We start from the raw sequence: 20260 nt of genomic DNA on the forward strand, positions 1-20260 counted from the left end.
TGCACATTCAACAGACATAATCTTGTAAATCAACACGTTTCATTCAACTGGAAGGAAGCTAGAAAACTGTATGTAAGAAGTTCATTACAAAGAGTTCATGATTGCATCTGAATTGAAATGGCTATCTGAAAGAGAATAATGACATGAACGTGCTTAGCTCAAGCACAGCAAAATGCTGCTCCTAACATTCTTTAACATGGCCTGATGTGGCCTAGTCATGCCAACCAAAGCAACCTAAGCTAAGCTATTATTTTATTGATTAAATTGCCCTTCAATAGTATGTTTATGCGCTTTACAAGGGTTAACATAATTAGAGGCAGACAGAAACAGGCATTAAGGCAGATGCAGAGACTGAAATAGATGGATAGATGGGAAGGCATAGGCAGCGATAGACATAAACCGATTTGTACTTAAAAGGGCAACTGTTGCAGTGAAAATGGATAATATGTGATCAATTTGGCATAAACTGTCAGGTTTTGCAAGGGTTGCTTTACACTTAAAATCATAGCAGCAGGGCACCATTCTTACTGTGCATGTGAGCTTTTTAGAATTAACAGAACTTATAGATGGTTATTAATAGCCAAGAAGTCAGTTGTTTATCCACATAGTGGCTGATGGTTAGATAGGTAAAAAGCTGGAAAGACTGTGTAAGTCAGTGGATAGACCTCGTTGCTATACTTGGAGTAAACTTAAAAACTCCCCCCCCCCCCAGGAGCTCCCCGGTTGACCTGTTAAGCGTAGCACTCAGGAAAGAATGGAAGAGTATGGTCGCTGATGGATAAAATAATAATTTCAAACAAATTAATGAACCTGCCAGAAATGCTAACAATAACTGTTGGGGAGGCCCCAGAAAAGTCTGTGACAGTTCTGCCCATTGGGATTCAAACGCTATATGGTTGGTGCAAACAGATGTCTACAGCAGGCCACCTTGGGCATTTTGTGCAGCAAGAACACAGGATGTAGCTGTTACGGACTCGTAACCTGTCTCCATAGATTAGATTTATTTGGCCTTTACTAAAATGTAATTATTACAAAATAAGTAAGATTCTTGTTGATAAATGACTTAAATGTATTTATAATACGTGTTTTCTTTTCTAAAGTATTTTTTTTCACAATCTCAACAGAGAGCTTCTTCACGTAACTGCTTTTATCTTTCATTCTTTTAGGAAGTAGAACGTATACTGAAGGAACAGCTGTCAACTTCGGAGAAGGGTAAGAAGCAGTTTTATAAGCTGTGGTGTTACATGAAAGGATGTTTCCACAGTTCCACTTGTACCTGGTGACTGTTCAACAAAAGGTTGTAAGGTGGTTAAATGTTGTGCAGATTAACACAAGAAAGTGTGTTTTCACTATATGTTCACTTCATATATTGCTACTTTTATTTGGTAAATTAATTCCCCTCTTTTCCCTCCCTCGCTTAAATGTATTCCATTATCAGGTAACCCTACCTCTAGAGACACTAATCACCGTTCACCAGTGCAAGTATAAGGCCCCTTACTTCCCACAGGTGTCTTGTTTTGACTTTGCTTCTACACACTTGTCGGTGAAGCCACGTGTGGAGATGTCGCTGTGGAGACACTTTCAAGTTCTTGGTGCAGGGCTGGATGCTGCGGGGCAGACATCTCTCCCTGGGGCACCTCTGCGGTGCTGGATGAAGCCGCGCAAATGGTTTCCAACACATAGCTCTTAGGAGACATGTGACCAGTCCTGTGGTGCTGAGTTTCCATATCAGGAGGTGTTACCAGGTCAGGAAGCGAGCAGGAGGACTTACAGGGAGAAGTGTAGCTCTCTCAAAGCTGATGGGCTGCCACAAAGGAGAATGTAAGTCGCTTCTTGGAGCAGTATCTTTTATGCATTCTTCATGCTTAAACAATGTTTTGTTTCTGATTGATGGCATAACTGTAGGACATTCATCCGGCAATAGAAGACTCATATTCTTTTTTTTATACATAGCCCATTTTTCTGGCGATTGAGTCACTGATTGACAGGACTAAGGGCAAAAGAGGTGCCACAAGAAGGCATTTTTCATCAGGTTCCTCATCTGAAGAGGAGCTGATACCAATCAGATGGAGTAGGACTTTGGGATCTTCTAAGGTTTCTCCAGGTGTTCCTGCATTCTTTTTGACTGCAGAATCCCAAAAAATATTGAATCAGTTGTCTCTAAGACTTTGGTTACGAAGGAGAAATACACAGCCAAAAAGCCCAAGGATTTAAAAAACAGTGGTGCAGCTTCTCAGGATGGCTCATCTCAGTTGGTCACTAAATTAACCAGTACCTCTTTGTCAGGAAAGTATATTCACAAGGAGGATGTGCCTAAGGTGTTGAAACACATCACAGAAAATGTGGGATTCCCACAGTTCCAGAGGATGAGGAGGGATTGTTTCCCCAGTATGGCAAATATATATCCTTTGCAATGCCTCTGCAAAAGAAAATCAGAGCATTGATCTTCTATAAATTGAAGGACCTTGAGCATTCAAACTTACCACAGCACCAAAATAACAAAATTCCATTGAGTAGAACCAGAGATATGAGGTTTTGAAGTCTAAGGTACAAAATAGCCACAAAAAGAATTAAGCATCAACTGGTTGCGATTGACTGGGACAAAGGTAATGTTTAAGGCCGACTGAGATGAGCACCGGTCGGATAAAGGGACCAGGTTCATCCCGGTGAAAAGTTTTGCCTTTGGACTCTGGGATGGATGTCAAAAATCTTCAGCAGGGCAAGGCAGCAGGCTGTGGCCAAAGAAGGCTCCATATCGTCAGATAGCCCGCTGGACAAAGTCTTGGGGAAGCCATTGACTTTTGCGGGAAAGCTCTGAGCGTGAGAAATTTGAAATTTGTTTGAGAGAAGGTACCTCGCCGGCAGGACACTTTTCACGCCTTTCGAAAATGATTGGAGCAGTGCACCACCAAATATTCAAATACAGCCACACCAAGTGGTCAATTTTCTTTCCATAGAAAGAGTCTTTATTGTAGTTATCCAACCATTAAAATGGAGAACGTCTCAGCCAACGCGTTTCGTTCAAAGAATTGAACTTCGTCAGGGCTGAAAGGAGTATAGAAAAACATGAATAAGAAATGTAGAACAACACAGGACCAACCACAAGAAAAATGACACAATACATATAAACACAATTACATGTAACAGAAAATCATCAAAATGTGACAATTATTTGATTTATACACTAAACCATAAATACAAACACATTTGCTTGCATCGTGCATCATTGCATACGGGTATAAATGTACCCATATGAACAAACAGCATATCACGTCTTTGTCCTGTGAAGATATCTACTGTCAGGCTTAGGGCCTGATTTAGATCTTGACGGACGGGTTACTGTGTCACAATGGTGACCGATATCCCGTCCACTGAAATATAAATCCCATTATATCCTAAGGGATTTATATGTCAGATCATTTGCTGCTGTGAGGAGAATGTAGCAGAGCAACCTGAATCTTTGCCCCAACTGTGATGCATCTTCGTCCGATCGGCTTGGCAGGTTGGTCCTGGACCCCCATCGGTTCTCCAACCCAAAAGTTAGCAAAATGTTTTATTCCCAGGTTTTAGGGAACTTCAGGGGGAGTACACTTCAACACCAGTCAAGGGTCCAGGGGACAGCACTTGAGGGTCAAGTCTCATTCCAGCAGAGGCTAGCAGTAGGGTCCTGAACAGTCCAGTTGGAACAGGTCAGCTGGCAATTCAGGAAAAACGCTCTTGGAGCTTGTTGTGTCCATGTAGCCCAAACAGGATGTCAGCCTTATGACCCTTGGAGTCCACTTCTTTGTCCTGGGTACAATAGGGAAAGCAGTCAAGTCTTAAAGATTCTTTTCAGGTCACAGTCAGCAGGCCCATTCCTCTTCAGCTCTTCCACAGGTCCAGAAGTGAATTAAAGCAGGCCCTGGTGATGCCACATTTATTCCTCCTGCTAACCTGTGCGTGGAGGATACTGCCGGGCACTCCATAAGCAGTGAGGCAAAAGTTCCCACGGGTGCCCCTACCCACTTTGCAGCACTTTCTATGTGTTTTGCTGCACATCAACATGGCATAACCTTTCTTCTCCCATGCAGAGCTCCCTGTGCCTACCCAGAATTGTGGCAATGTTAATGGACACACCCTTCCTTGTGGTCACTCCAAACCAGTTGTGGGGGATAGGTCCTTACCCAGTAGGAGTGGTGCCTGGCTGGTCAGCAGGACAATAGTGGAGGCAGGGTCAGGTGTGAGCTACATCTGCCTGTGACAGGGTAAGCATCCTTTGAAGTTAATTGGGTTCCTCGGTGCAGCTCAAATGGCCATCCTGTCAGGGAAAGACCAACCCCTCTCCCTTTATCTCACCTCTGGTAGTCACTTCAAATCTAATCAAGGAGCCCTTCAGCTCCTGGGTGACTATGAACACTATCCTAATGGGGTTATCTTTAAACTCCAAAACCAGTGGCACATTGGAGTTTAAAGATAACCCCATTAGGATGTTGTTTAGTAATAACGTGCAGATTGGGCTAGGCACATTACCAGTGAAAAAGCACGCATAAAGGACGAATTTTGATGGTCATAACAAGAAGAATTTCACGAACTGAGGTGTGCAACCCGTTTATTTATGATGTTGTTGACTATGAACACTGACACAAAGGAACATTTGGCTCAGGCAGGAAAATGACAACTTTCTAAAAATGTCAATTTTAAACTAATAATGTATAATCCAACTTGACTATTAAATTGCATTTTAAATTAGTAGTAAAATGAGTCCTTGAACCCTATTTCTAGCTGCTCCCAAAATGCAGGTGAGCCCTACCATCCTAGCCACAGTAAAAAAGGACTTTGGAGACATTTTCTCACCTGCAAACTCTGTAGGCAAGAAGGTGGATAATGCAAGACAGGCTTTTGCAGCAAAGAACTTGTTTTAAAAGCAGGTACATATTCAGCCTATGCAGCTCAGTCTCTAGTGAGAGACTTCGACAAACTTTTGGTGGCGACCTAAGAGGGCACAGATTGTTTAGATCTCCAAGCAGCAACTTCTCTGGCTAGATTCAACTTCTGGATGAGGTAGTAGAAGACTGAGCCCTTTGAAGATTCCCTTTCATGGAAGGAAGCCTTTTTGGTGATCAGTTGGACGACATTATAACCAAGGCAATTAAGGACAGATAGCACACTTTATGGTAAAAGGGGAAACCATTCAGCTCCTATAAAAAGTGGAATTGGCATTCATATGAGTCTTAAACGAAGGAGCCAACGGCTTCTTCAGCTGGGAGAAAGAGGAGGATCTCAGATCAATTATTTTCTTGGATAGAACTGAATCTGATTCCAATTTCAGCAATCCGCATTCAAGAAGTGTGCAACATGAGTGCAGACAGTCTGAGCAGGAGTATTCCTGTGTACCAGGAGGTTTGGTTACAGTGATGTTTGTTCAAATTTGAGAGAAATGGAATTTGGCTAATAGTATCTGTTTGCTTCCCCCTCAAAGTTCAAGTGGAGAGCTTTTGCTTGAGGTGGAGAGAGGAGGGAGCTTGGGGGTAGATGATCTCTCCTGCCTGTGGCCTCAGTTCCTGCTTTATGCATTTACCCCCTTCCCTCTGATTCCAAAATTCCTGTACGGACTGAGGAATTAGAAAGGTGTAGTGTTCTAAGTTGCACTGACTTGTACCCGCTACTATTCGTTTCCTCTCCTGATAGCTATGGGGGAGAGGGGGTGTCATGAGTTTCTATTCCCCATGGTTGAATACAGTGGACATCAATCAAGACCTTTGGAGGAACATGAGGGAATATCGCAGATGATGAAATTCTAGCTTGGTGTTTGTTCAGGGCATTTAATCACATCCACTCTGTTTCCTCTCCTGTTTTTCCTTGTAGGGATTTTTCATTAGTTTTGGAGACCACAAAAGATCCTCTCTTTGGTCGTCTCGAATCAGTTGACATTCGATCGTTAACATTGAAATCTTTTTTCCTGGTAGCAGAAGGCTTCAATTCCTTGCTTCTCTCTCTTCTACTCGTTACTTTCCAGGCTGACTGGTCTAAGTTGATTCTTTGGGTGGTGTATCAATAGGATGAGGGGGAAAGAGCCTTCTTTATTGCACTGGTGAGTGGTGATGGGTACCTGCAGAGACAGGAACTGAAGCGAGGGAATAGGACTCGAAGTAAATCAATTAACGGTAAGTAACTGGTGCATTATTCTTTAAGCATAGCCACAATAGCAAACTGATGAGCCCATCTTTGGATGAAATACATCTTCATTTATTAAGCACCTCTGAAATATATCTTTCAGTATACGGTCATATTTTAATTTGAGAATTTGCATACGAGCATTACATGTGAAATCAGTGTGCGCACATGTGAAATCGGTGGGCTGCATAAGGAGATCATTGTCACTCGTTATGTGTCTTTTGTAATGAACTTCAAAATATGTATGCCACATAATTAAGGATGATTATCGTTTGTTTATTTGATAGTTGTTCTTTACTTATTAGTTATTCCTTGTTTAATACCAATTGTTTGCCGTAATACCAATGCTACTTTGTGCTAAGTTTGTTTGGAGACAAAACAAATAATTTAGGAGGCAATCCTCATAGGTTTGCAAGCAGTCCTTTCCCCAAAAAGAATCCAGAGGGAGAAACCTGAATAATCCAACAAATGGAAATTGCGACAAAGTCATCCTTTTTTCCCTGATCATCCCCATTTTTTCTTTTTACTGATACTGTTAGTAACTGACTGCGCCCTGGGCTCTGCTAACCAGACCCAGGGCCAGTGCTCTGATTAAAAAGGTATATGGTAATTAGGTGTAATTACAATTGGGACTGACAACCTACTTGTAAGTCCCTACTATATGGTAGGGCATGCAGGTTTAGAGGCCCTTTTGGAGGCACTTAAGTGTGCACAGCTGTGTTGCCTCCTGTCATTTTTAAAGTTAGCCCTGCTTTGCAAGCTGCTTTTAAAATGAAATTGTATGCAAATTCGACTTTTGATGTAAAGGTATTTCCAAAGTATTAAACTACCTTATATTTACATATAAGTCACCCCTAATGTTTAGTCTGGGTGCCCCCAGGTTAGGGTGCCATGTAAAAATAAGCAGGGACATTTTAAAAGATGTTTTATATGTCCTTGTGAGGGAAAAACTACTAATTTCATTTTCCCTATGATAGCACTTTAGCTCCATAGGCTAACATGGGAATTCTTTAATACAGTGTAACTGGAGTGAGCTAAAATAATATTTCAAGGACTTAGAAGATTGGTAATGATAAAACCAACAACTTGCCACTGTTGAACTTATCCTAAGTAATACAGAAACATTATTTTCTGTGAGCCAAAATCCAGCCTTCAAGCAGACTCTCCTGACTGGCCAGCCCTTCACAGGCTAAGCCAAACTGCTTTGATGAGGGGATAAGTGGCCTGCACAGAGAGTGAGGTTATCTGATGGGGGAGCTCTACAACTGCAGAGTCCAGGCCAGGACAGGGGCTGGGTTAATTTAAACTGGGCTTCAAAGAGAGCAGTATCGTAAAGAATGCCAGCCAGGCCTACCCCCTTTTCCTGTGCCCCCCAGCCAGCTGGCAGCCCCAGGAATGGAATTTGCAGGAGGACTGGAAAAGGAGTGTTAGGGGAAATGAGCGACAGCAGTAGGTTGGCTTAGCCAGCTGTTACATCCAAGGAGAAGAATTCTCCATTTTGAATTTTAAAGTGCAGTATTTTGTGGGACAAGAATATGCCACACTTTGGAGGAAGCTATCATGCTTTTGGATGGTACTCTACCCCATTTGTCAGGGGTGCCCCCCTGCTTCTCGCTCCACAACATTAGATAAATATGTGAAAGCTGCATAGCAACTCTGATCTGCTGCCTGAAACTACAAGGAGAAGAAGGACGGCCCTGCTGGAACCCTGTTAGGCACCCTGAAGGACTGCACCCTGAAGAACTGCTCCTGCTGCCCTCTGGGAACTACAGCCCTGAGCACTTTGCCTTGCTTCTAGAAGGATTAAGGAGGGGATTCCCTGAAAGTCACAGGTTAACAGAGCTCACCTGCACCATCTACCCCGAGAAGTCCCCAGCCTGGAGTGCATCCAGTACACTTTTAAGGATTTGGCCAGGTGCGTTGTGGGAACTGAAGCCCCAATTTCCAAGTAGCAACTCAGAGATGCTGAAAATTCAGATTTGTGTTGTGGACACTTTACACCCCCAACTGGAACTTTAGGAAGAAGTTTCAGAACTTTGGTGCAACTTTTGAAAAAAGCTCCATAAGGTGGCCAACCCGACGTCGAGAATCAAGCTGACTATCTCGTACCGCAACCTGGCCTTGTTTTCAGGTTCATATTGCTGATATCTCTGGAGCTCAAGACTTCCAGGAGTTCACCAGGGGCTCACGCTGAACCAAGCTAATGAAGCCGCAGTGAATCTGGCCTGCTGGAGAGGCCCACTCGACGTTGAGAGAAAAGTTTCTAAGTGTAAAAACGGGGCCTCCCGCTTAGTGTACCCGACCAGGTCTCCATCGCGGTCACCCTCAAACTTTGACTTTGTTACGGTCAAGCGCAACCAAATGTTCCAAGTTGGGGCTTATGTTTTTAAGCACTAGAAAGTGTTTATTCTTTAAAAATGCATATCTCCAGTTGCCTAAATTGCATTTGTGTTGCTTTGGTGTCATTTTATTCATAAAAATATTTCCTATGTTTATAAATTGATTGTGTATTTTTATTCTGTGTTGTCTTACTTATTTAATGTATTGGTGTTTATAAATGCTTCACACACCTGTGTCCTGAGTTAAGCCTTCCTACTCTCAGCCAGCTACAGAGGGTTGAGCCAAAGGCTAATATATTGAGACCTTGACTGGACCTTATATTGTGTTGGCGGCCTTATTGCTAGTCCTAGGTGCACACTTACCCCTACCAATAATCCGCCTTCCAACATACACAATTCACATATACTAGTGAAATTAAGGCATCACCTTTGTTAAAATGTTTCCAACCAAGGGGCCCTCTTTGGGGCTCTATAACAATATCCAAGAAATGTTAGTTCTATTTTAAATTGAAATACCTATTCTTCTTTTATTTTTCAGTTATAGAGGATGATTTGCAGGAGTCCAAGAAAAACAAATACGGAAAGTGGCCTCTTGCACATCTCACAATCAATCTCTCCAACAGCACATGGGGTAAGTTTCAGCTTTTACATTGTAGTGAGGGTTCAGTTTGTTGTGCCATTGTTACCCTCTCCTCTAATCACATACCTGCCAAAAATACACACTTATCCAGATTCTGCGCCTTTACAACAATCTAACAATGTACCTTTCCTATTTCCTAGGTATTTGCTAGATCTTTATAAATAAGAAGAGTATAAAGAAAAATAAGGGGACCCACTCAACATTGTGTTGTATGACACTGGCTTCCCCATTAAATTAGGGGACAAACCAGCGATAATTCACAGGTCTTATTTATTTGAGCACTCCAATGCACTTCCGTGCAGCATTAACACATATGTCCCTGCAAGGAATTACTGGTTCTAAGTCCCTCACAATGGGGCACTAGCACATTAGCTAGCCTCCCACTGATAAATCCTAGGTACATATACTAGCCCTTCTATCTCCTTCTCCAGGTAAATAATGCCTCATGTGACACACAAATACTACACCTCATATAGAGGATCTACCGCCATGTCTTCTGTACGTGTTCATGATCATCCATCTACCACAGCAAAAAAACTCAGTCCCCTTCTAGTTTTTTCACCTCCTAGTTGCAAAGTCTGATGTAAGTCTGGGGGGACCACATGAAATGCCAGGAGCTTCTTTCCAATATAGGTGCCTCAATAGAAGCCTTGTGGTTGGGCTGAGTTTAAATTTGCTACAAGCCACTAATAGGTACTGGCTTGCTACTGAGAAAGGGGTTAATTTTGTACTGTAGAAAATCATAATTGCGGCATCTATTCATCAAGCCATATTCCGAGGGGGATTTCAAGTGTCTGCTAGACTCACCCATGTAACACTTCTACATAGCTATGCCAGTAGGGGAGTTTCTCCTTGTCTTTTTGGACTTTTTTATACTGAACGGTACATACTTGGAGTAGGAAATGCTGCTAAGAGCTGCTTTATTCATTCTCCATAGAGAACCCCTTCATCCAAATAAGGGGACTTGCTCTGTATTCTCTATATTTAATCAGGAGCCCTCTGGTTCGAACAAGTTTCCTTTCTTGAAAATTATGGACTCCCTCCTGCAGCCATAATACAGTTTCCCTTCTGGTACAGCACTCCACTTGTCTTTAGACTAGTGCTATCCCAGGAAAAAGCAAACTTTGTTTGTTCCAAATAAATACACAATGAGCCGCGGCCCGTGCAGGTAAGAGCGGTGTGGCCGGGTTGGGTAGGATTTGACAGACGACCACGAGGTAAAATTAAATAAATAATTGATTTTTTCTCGTCTGTCGAAATCGACAGACGAGAAAAAATTAATTATTTTGCTAGTGAACCATTGCTCTTTTAGTACGACTGTTTTCCCCTTCCAGTCTTTGTATTGCTTGCGGACATGTCCCAATGAAATAGAAGAGAGCCTTAAATATGAGCTCTAGTTCGACTTTGTTCTCTCATGTATTCTGATTTCTCATGCTACTTATACCCACTGTCCCTTTCTCCTCCTTGACCATGTCTTGGAACTGGCTGGCGTTCAAATGAAACTGAGATATGTGGACTGCTTACATGACAGAATAAATGTATCCCTACTCAAATAAGGACCTTACTGTGAGGTCTCTGGCAGTCTGATTTGGCTGGTAACCAAAGGGGAGACTCAGGCTGTTACGTGTAGCACCCATTTACTCTTATTCCATACAGCTGGTGTATCAATTTGCCTTAGTATCACAAACTCTTGGAGGTGGGAGGGTTGATACTTATTGGGCCAGCTATGTGGCATTCATGTGTGGTATGCACCTTAGGTTTTGGATACTTGAAAGGAACTCTGAGAATCCACAGCCAGTGTCTCTCTCTGTGTTTCTGTACACAAATGTCTTCTGAAAGTAGGAGGATAGGAGGAAAGAAGGAGGGTCCTGTGTCTGGAAACCTGGCTGGAACTGGGAAAACAACCAATAATGGGACTGGTATTTCTAGGTCCTACATGTTATTCCCCATTGTGGCAGGAAAAACTCCTAATAGCACCGTGCAGAGCGAGGCACAGGTTAAAGGCATGGTCGGATGAGGGAGTGGCCACAATTGTGGCGCTATTCAACAGCTACGTCATAATGGACCATGAACATTTTGTAGGAGAGAATAGGGCACCAAATCACCTATACATGTTACATGTGGCGATCCTGCAATATGTGAAAAAACACTGGTTCCACCTGAGAGAGGAGCCCCAGATGCATGAAATAGTCAAATCACTGTATTACATGGGACAAGGAAGTCACTTCATCAAATGGTTATATGTGGAAGTACAGACACATGCTGCAGTGCCTCTTGATGCCTTACGAGTTAAATGGGCGGAGGATGCAGGGCAGTAGATAACAGACAGGGAATGGGCTGACATACTGGAACACCCTAAAAAAGTGACAAGGAACGCGAAATTTAAATTTATACAATACATGATACTGCATAGGGCCTACCTTACACCACGCCACCTTCAGCAGATGTACCCAAATATGCAACACCACTGCCCTAGATGCCAGCTAGCGGAAGCAGATTTAGCTCACATGTTATGGGCATGTCTGTGCCTGAGAGGGTTCTGGGGAGAGGTCCGCCATCACGTAGAAACAGCTACACACATGTATGTTGAGGACTTACTGTTAGAGTGCCTGCTAGGTCTCCGGACGTGGCCAGTCTCCCATAAAGTCCAGCTCCGTTTTTATGACCTTGCAGTTATTCTGGCAAAAAGGTCCATAACTATGAGATGGAAGTCGGCAAAACCTCCTGCAATCTACACCTGGCACAGTGAAATGTTGTGTGGGGGGAGGGTGAAAGTGCAGCTTTACGCCGGGAGGAAGCACGGGGATTGTGGAAGAAACAGATATCTATGGAGTGGTATGTAATGATGGAAGCCTTCAAAGGCATAGCCCCTGATCACACATCTAGCAGCCTGAACACACAGTAGATCATTCTGGTGCAATTGCACGCAACACCACAGTGCACAGATGACCGGGCTGGGGGACACGCCCACAATAGTCTGTAATCTCATGTAAATGCCACAGGACGGAAACAACACTTTGACATGGAAAAGAATGTTAGAACCTCGATGGGAGGGGGGGCAGGTTTATTTAGTTGGCAATAGTTAAGAGTTTATCTATAATTCACATTTCCGGACCACTTGGGTAATCTTATATACATGTATACTAGCTATAATTTGCACAGACTGCATAACTGCTTACTGTACATTGTAATCAGGTAATGGTATATCATCAAATAAGATGTGGAATACTGTAAACATCGTTATATTATAGTCCTTTGTATAGGATGTAACTGGAAAGCGAATAAAGTGTGTTTAAAAAAAGAAATAGCACCGTGCAGAAGAGGAATCCGGCTAAAATTGTGGATTCCTTCCATGTTAGTTCTGCCCCTACCTTGCACCGTTCTACTGGTAATAGGAGCCAAAGTGCTTAAAATTGTAAACATATCATGTTGTTCAAGTTAAACCTATTGGAAACCGTTTTAAAGGTAAGCATTATATTTTCTCCTCTTTGCTGAGAGCCCACTGAATGACAACTATAGTCATTTTCACAGTTGGACTGACGTTTTGGCGTTGTGCATCCACCCTTATCTTTGTATGTAGGTTTCAAGTTTAAACACAAAGCTCACTCGAATTGACAAATTGATGTCTCAAACTCATAATGCAAGACACAAAATATTTAGGGGCTGATTACAACTTTGGGAGTGTGGGAGCAGGGCGGCAGGCCACTGCCCCTCTCCCGCACCGCCAAAGTCGACCAGCAGGCGGTCCTTTGGCGATGCCGTTGAAAAAAGGCATTGCAAAGTGAGCGCCAAAGCAAGTTCCTTTCATGGACTGCTTAGTCCATGCTGTGCAGGAACTGGGCCTGCATGCAAACCTCCATGCATCCCAGTGTACAGGGCCCCCTTTGTTTCCCCACCACCAGCCTTTTTATGGCGGGCTCACCACCATAAAAAGGCTGGTGGGGGGGAACTCAGAATACCGCCGAGCATATTGCTGCCCCAGACCGCTGCGCCACTGACAGGGAACGCGGTTCCCTGGCGGTTGGGGTGGTCCCAAAACGGTCCGACCGTCGTACTTGTAATACGACTGTCGGACCACGGGTGCGACGGTCCCCGACTGCCACTGTACCTCCACCATGGCCGAACACGTAATCAGGCCTTTAGCTCGGTCTCTTACTTCTTCCGTTTAATAACAGTACATTTTGGCATATTATTTGTTAAGTGCATTTTATTTACAATAGTTTACCTATGCTTACACTCTTTATCTTTGTTATTAGGACCCGAGAAAAGAGTGAATCTTACCTCCTGGAACTATAAAGAAGGCTGGGCCAATATATCAAACATGACTTATAATCATGGAAAACTGAAAATTAATCAAGATGGATTTTACTATGTGTATGCAAATATCTGTTTTAGACATCATGAAACCTCAGAAAACATCAGTATACTGGACAGTGGTCTTCAGTTGATGTTGTACATTTCCAAATCCAATATTAAAAGGAGAAATTCTGAAACTCTCATGAAAGGCGGAAGCACGAAATATTGGTCGAGAAATTCACCGTACCATTTTTACTCAGTGTACCAAGGAGGGATTTTTAGGCTACGGGATGGTGATGAAATATTTATCGAGGTATCTAACCCATCATTACTGGATCCACATCAAGATGCAACATATTACGGTGCATTCAGAATACCAAATACAGAACTTTGAGTTTTTCCGATATTATATTTATGTACATTGTGTGTATATACTGTATGTTCATGAAGAATAATTTGCCTTCATTCATTAAGTCGAGTTCAACTATCATACTTTTGTTTGCTAAATATTTCTTTTTGCATCATGACCCTCCTCACAAATTGCCTGATTTTAGGTGCCTGGTTATAGGGAGCACAGAATTTCCAATACCAGCTGGTGGATAAGCGCCTAAATCTGGCTATTTTGAGTAAAAGTCTCCAGAATAGGAAGTAACTGTGCAGAATCAAGTCCACCTGTTGAAAATCCACACATTTTCCCTGATTCTAGAGACTATTCTATGTATTGAAATGTGCCTGCCTGCTATGAGCATGTAGTAAGAGGTGCGAGACGGTTGTGGTCCAAGGATGCGGTGAGGGCTTTCATGGCCATTCCAGCTGTGTCCCGGCTTGGGGACTAATTGTGTGCTATCCCCATTGTGCCACAGAGGGCAAGGCGGGGAGCCAGAGGTGCCTCTGTCCACAGCCCTGACCCCTACAGGTGCCAATGTCTGGAATTTTGAGGCTTTATAATACTGTGTCCAGAAACACTGGATAACTCAAAGCATGGCCATGCTACATTTGGAAATCATATTTTATCCTGGATTATTGACATAAGTAAACAAAACAAAAATAATAAATAACACTACCTAACATCATCATCAAATACAAATTTAAGTTTGTGACAATTGGTTATATATTTTTAAAATATTATCTTTGCTTTCTAACTCAAACTATGCACTAATGGGCTCTGAAAAGACATATATAGTCCAATATTTTGAATTTGCTGATTATATTATATTCGTTATGATGTAAATATGTGAACTGTTAAAAGTAGAATTGCATCACGAGAGCAAAAGTATGATAGTTGCCTTCATAAGTGTATTTTTGTATGATACAGAAACATAAGCGACACACATTTTTTAAATGTTAAGAATGTTCTGTAAAAATGTAAATATCAGTGAGGCTATTTATTGGAAGACAACATTGTGCCTTAATGTAATAAACGTGCTGCCACCAAACTTGCTCACACATGATCAAGCATACAACCAAGGAAAAACCTAACTATCATGTGCATCTCTTTCCTATAATTCCTTTGAGTCGCTTGGAAATTAAATGCATTGAAGTTAGGGAAGAGAGTCTCTTATAAAGCTTTGTGTCTCTGCCATGAAATCGTAAACAGGAGAGGACCCCGTTGCTTGCATTTCCTGGTGAAGCTGTACCAACCTTGCAGAAGTCCACAGGGCCATTACTTGCTGCTATCCCTAGAGTAAAAACGGACGGGAGAGCGCTCTTTTAGCCTTGAGACAGGATAGGTCAGAACCAGCCTTTCGAAATAAACTCAAGACCTGGGCGCATATCTACAACAAAAGTAATGGAGCACGGGTTAGCTCCAAAATTGCTAACACTGTGGACCGTTACTTTAGAAACACAAGGATGCACCGTATTTATAATAATACGTTGCACCCCTGCGTTTCTTTCTGCTCTGGCGCTAAATTCAGCTGCCCTAGCATCGGCATCCTTGCACCATAGTGCAATGACGCCTGCGTTGTGGGAATGTTTGTTTATGTGCAGGAAGGTGTCCCTTCCGTGCTCATAAACAATCCAGAATGCCGATTTGAAACTCCTACACATAGAAGTTGTAAATTGTCATTTTGTAAATGATTGTTTATGTGCAGGAAGAGACACCTTCCTGCACATAAACATTCATTCATGGTGTTTTGCTGTTTCTATGCGTGCTGCAGAATGCAGCTCAAATAGAAACAGCAGAAACAAGGAGAAATTAAATATGTCTCGTTTCGCCATGTTAATACCAGGTTTTTCCTGGTCTTAATTTTGGTGCTCTCCTATATTTACCCCACAAGTTTAATATGGGGCAGCGTCAAAATCAATGGGTCTTGTGGCAGAACGCCCACCGCAACACCCATTGCCCACCGCTTTCAAGCAAGTATAATGTAAAAGGATGCCCTATTTACGCAGCGTTAAGCCACATTAAGTGGCTCAACACCGCCTTGCAAATAAAACAAAGTCCCTATCGTCACAGGAACGCCTTTAAAAGTGATGTCCCTGTGGCGATGGGGGCTTGTAAATATGCCCCCTGGTGCTTGAGGCAAATTTACGGCCTGTTAATTATGTTATGTTGGGGCCTGTACTGTGGTTGCTTTATTGCGTGGGGACACTCCTTCTGGAGTAGCCAGGCTCTTTACAAGTGTTTTTTAATCATATATTATGATATTTCCAAATTTGGATTAGGGGATATTTACCACATCCAGTGAGCATTGTACCCAGGAATATCGGTAAGTGTTAGGCATTGTATATAGTTTACCCCATTTTAGCCCACTCTTAGTTAGGGTTGAAGGTGGAAAGAAAGACTCAAAGTATGAACTGTTTCGCCTCAATTTCTTATAAAAGTGTTTAGTCCATTCAAATTAATTCAGCATTAGGCGTGACTTAGGTTCGAAACGTTCAGAATGTGTCAAAGTACACCCTTCCTTGCTACGAAATTGCTCAGTTGTTCCGACAATCAGCATTTTTTATACTTTCTCAGTCATTCCGAGGCTCAGAACTGTAATTTGTGTTTTTGCTCTTATCAGAGAATTGAATCACACAACTCTGTTATTTTTATTTTTGTGCCCAGTTATTTCTCTGCTTTATCCCAGCATCATCAGACAGTGGTTATCATTTCAAAGCTGTTACAGTAATGCAGGTTCATGCTTCTGATTAATATTGCACATGAATGTGAGGTACTCAGTTATAAACAATTGCTTTCTGATTTCTGGCATATATTAAGCCATGTTATGTATTGGTCATTATACTCGTGGCAGATGGCAATCATAAATAAGATTTTTATATGAACATACGAGAAATATGTTTTGGCCACATTGGCTTGTAGTATCCTATATTCTATTCCTGGAAAGCAAAAAAAACATAACTCAGAAATACCCTAATCAATCACTGCTTCTTCTGTGTTGCTAAAGGATAAACGTTTCCTATGGCCTCAAACCTCCTTATTTTCAAAGTTTCTCCTTATGAGAATATGTCCTTTCCTGTATTTCATTGATTACTAATAATACATTTGTGCTGGTATTTATCACTTCTGCAACACATAGATCCACTATTTTACATGTATGTTCCTGAAAATGCAGAGTACCAAAGCTGTGGCCTTCATAAATCACTTGTCCTTCGTTTCTGATACTGGGGTAGATGGCATATTTGGAAGTCAGGTTACCTAGATCTGTTGTGCTGCTCTGGAGTTCTCCTGATTTCCTTTTCCAGTCATCTTTTGTTGGGAAATCTTGTGTATAAAATTTACACTTTATAGCTTTAGATAACATAATTCTGAAGTCACTGTGGATAAAATTAATGAGCAGTATTCATAACTCAGTGCAATATCAAAGATTAACTCTGATATCATTTATAACCTAGTCAGTGCCACAGGATCTTTGCTAAGGTCTGAATCATTGATCTGATTAAGTCGAATTTGAATGGTAAATAAACTATGAGCAGATCAAACGTGGAATGAGACGAAATAAAGGCAGTCGTATTTTGCACATTTCTCTGGACTGCTACTTCAAATCCGCTGTTTGAAGTGACTGCTTTCAAGCTATTATTTAATACTGTAGTTTGACTATTGTGCTGCTAAAGTAGTACCATGCAGAAGTTAATACAATAAGCAGGATAGCAGTCTTTGCACATGAAGTATAGTTCTTTGAAATTATATATTTGCATGCTGTATTGCTGCATGTTAAATATATCCTTCCACGTAGTTTTGTTTTTATTCACAGACTCTCAAAATGGTTTCTTAAGGCCATTTTATGCACCAATAGTTCATACCACAAAAGTGCTAGGGCACAATTTACAAACATGATTAAACATCTACATTCTATACAGATGTAAAAATAGCAATTACGGCAAGTTGTACTAAGCAGTTTTTACGTTGCAAGCGATCTGACCCGATTCGGAGTTTGCAACTGAAATATGCTTTTAGCAATGTACCAAATCCATTTTAGTAGTTGGTAACTTTTTACCAAATCCCAAATTGGATTTAGAAATGGATAAGGAATCGCTCTTTGGAAGGGGGTGTTGTGGGTATTCCTTCCAAATGGCAATTCCTATCCATCTCTATCAATGATCCATGGCCCAAATACCTGTAATAAACCATTGAAAAGTTACTCGTTTCTTGACAGGCAACCAATGAAGGGCCTTTATTGTGACTGCATTTTGTACCACCTGCCCATGCTTCACCAGAGCTTCAGCTGCGCCTAAGTATAAGATATTCACTTAATCCAGGTGTGAAGTGAACAAGGTGTGAATCACTACTCTTCTCGCCTCCAAAGGCAGGGGGGGGGAATGTCTTAATATTCTGGAGCTGCGCAAAACATTAGCCTAGTACCACAGAGATCTGAGCCCTCATAGAGGGGGTAATATACAGCTTCACCCCAATGTTTCTAACCACTAGGAAAGGGGCTGGCAACGCAGGGGGTCAGAGATCTTCCCACCAGTTGGATGCACGAGTCCCAAAATAAATAATGTCTGTCTACTCTTCATTGCATTTGAATTGACTGCTCTCCATCCAATCAAAGACAGCACACATGCAGTTGGAGAAAGGAGGTGCAATAAAGGCCGGCAGACCCTGGAAGGCAAAGTGCAGCTGAGTGTCTTTGGCATAGGAAATGATTTTACATCCAAACGGCTCGGCAACAGAGGTCAAGGGGGCCATAAATATGTTAAAAAGGGTAGGTCTCAATGACTAGCCCTGCAGGACCCTTTGGTTAACTGTCCTAACCTACGAGGAGAACGGAGCAAGCCAGACTGATTGGCCTCTGGCCGTCAGGAATGGGTTGCACCAATCCCAGACGGAGTCTCCACACCTAGAGTGGAAAGATAGTGCAGGAGGATAGAGTGCGGGAATGCAGCAGACAAGTCAAGAAGCATCAATGCTGCACTTTTCTCTTAGTCTAACATCCATTTAATATGGTTCAATATTTCCATCACTGCTGATTCCGTGCTATGACGGGTCAAAAACCATGGTGGTCTGCTGACTCCAGCAGGCCACTATCCCTGTGAAGGCATCCAATCCGAGTGAGTCACATTTTATGACCTACCTCAATAGTATTCATGAGGTAGGTCAGATTCAAACCCATTACACGATTCGGGTTTTTAAGAACTGGCCCATTAAGGTTGAAAAATCTTTACTGGTCGCAAAAATGCTGGGTGGAAATTGCAACCAGTATTTTATGATTAATACATTTTACATCTGGCTCTTAGTATGGTAAAATTCAAAATTCTCATTGACAGAATTAAATTTAGGATACTTGGAATTTATCCCCTGCAAAGTAAATTTATTAACACAGACACCCGCCAGTAAGGTGGATTTTTTGCATTTCTGAAAAAAAGTGAAACGGTGGGAAGATGGCTGTGCCACATCCTGTGGGGCACATGGACACCGTGAAAAATGAAAGGGCTAATTGTGGAACTTCACCATCCCCAAAATGTGCACATATTAGTTCTTGAAAAAAGCTATGATTATATGTATTTTCTCACTAGGAAACTGGAGGAAACAACTACATACTGATAGGGTGCAAATGAGGGCGTTTCTTCCATGGGAGAAGTATTTTCATTTTCCAGCTTGTAAAGGTCCATATTTATGATCTTTGAACATCTTTGCTATTACTTGCAACCATTTACAACTGTTGAAATATTTCATGTGAAATTTTTTGCATTGCATAAACATTAGAAATTTCGTCCAAAACTAGAAACGTCCTCATGGCAGCAGATTTCCCACTTTTCCTTTCATGTTGTTATAAAAAAGTAATTTCTTATGTAAATTGGATATGTAAAATGTCCATACAATTCCATATTTCATGGAGGTGTAAGATTTTTTTTCTAAAAGGAGAAGTATTTTTCAGGTTCAGAAAAAAGTAAATTTAATCAATGTGCAAACTCACATTTCAACTACACATGCTTCTGCCCATTGCCTACCTAGAGCTGTATATGGATGCCATCTTGCTCTTTTCTGCAACATCCAAATTCACAATCCTGCAAAGTACAACTGATCACCGAGGTTAGCCTTGACCTATTTGTCTTTCCTCACTCTATTGACAAACTCTGTATGGATTACAGAATAATACTTTTATACCTGGTTTAGTGCAAGCATATTTTTAAAGGTCCACAAAACTGACAGACTAAGCACTTTAAGCCATATTCTAAAGATTTTGCTCACCGTGAAGTAATGGAGGATGAGTGAATATCACATTCCTACCATGTCCCATTGTGTTCACTAGACTTTCAATTAAATTACAAGAAATGTAAATGTTTTCGTTGTGCTGAAATTTGCTAAAATATTTATTTCTAATAATATGTGTTGTAAACATAGATGATGCCATGTTGTTTAAGTTAAATTTTCTAAATTGTCATG

General features: G+C 41.7%; 1 protein-coding gene across 1 annotated transcript in view; it reads left to right on the forward strand.

The window, feature by feature from the left end:
- The window catches only part of TNFSF11 (TNF superfamily member 11), a 138805-nt gene extending 123450 nt beyond the window's left edge, over positions 1 to 15355 (forward strand). Inside the window, exons 3-5 of the mRNA XM_085620417.1 lie at positions 1167 to 1212; positions 9031 to 9123; positions 13389 to 15355. Coding sequence (XP_085476543.1) covers positions 1167 to 1212; positions 9031 to 9123; positions 13389 to 13822 — 573 coding nt within the window. The 3' untranslated portion in view covers positions 13823 to 15355. The remainder of the gene's footprint in view (positions 1 to 1166; positions 1213 to 9030; positions 9124 to 13388) is intronic.
- The last annotated feature ends 4905 nt before the right edge of the window (positions 15356 to 20260 follow it).

Source organism: Triturus cristatus, chromosome 8 (assembly GCF_964204655.1).
Source record: "Triturus cristatus chromosome 8, aTriCri1.1, whole genome shotgun sequence".
Taxonomy (NCBI): domain Eukaryota; kingdom Metazoa; phylum Chordata; class Amphibia; order Caudata; family Salamandridae; genus Triturus; species Triturus cristatus.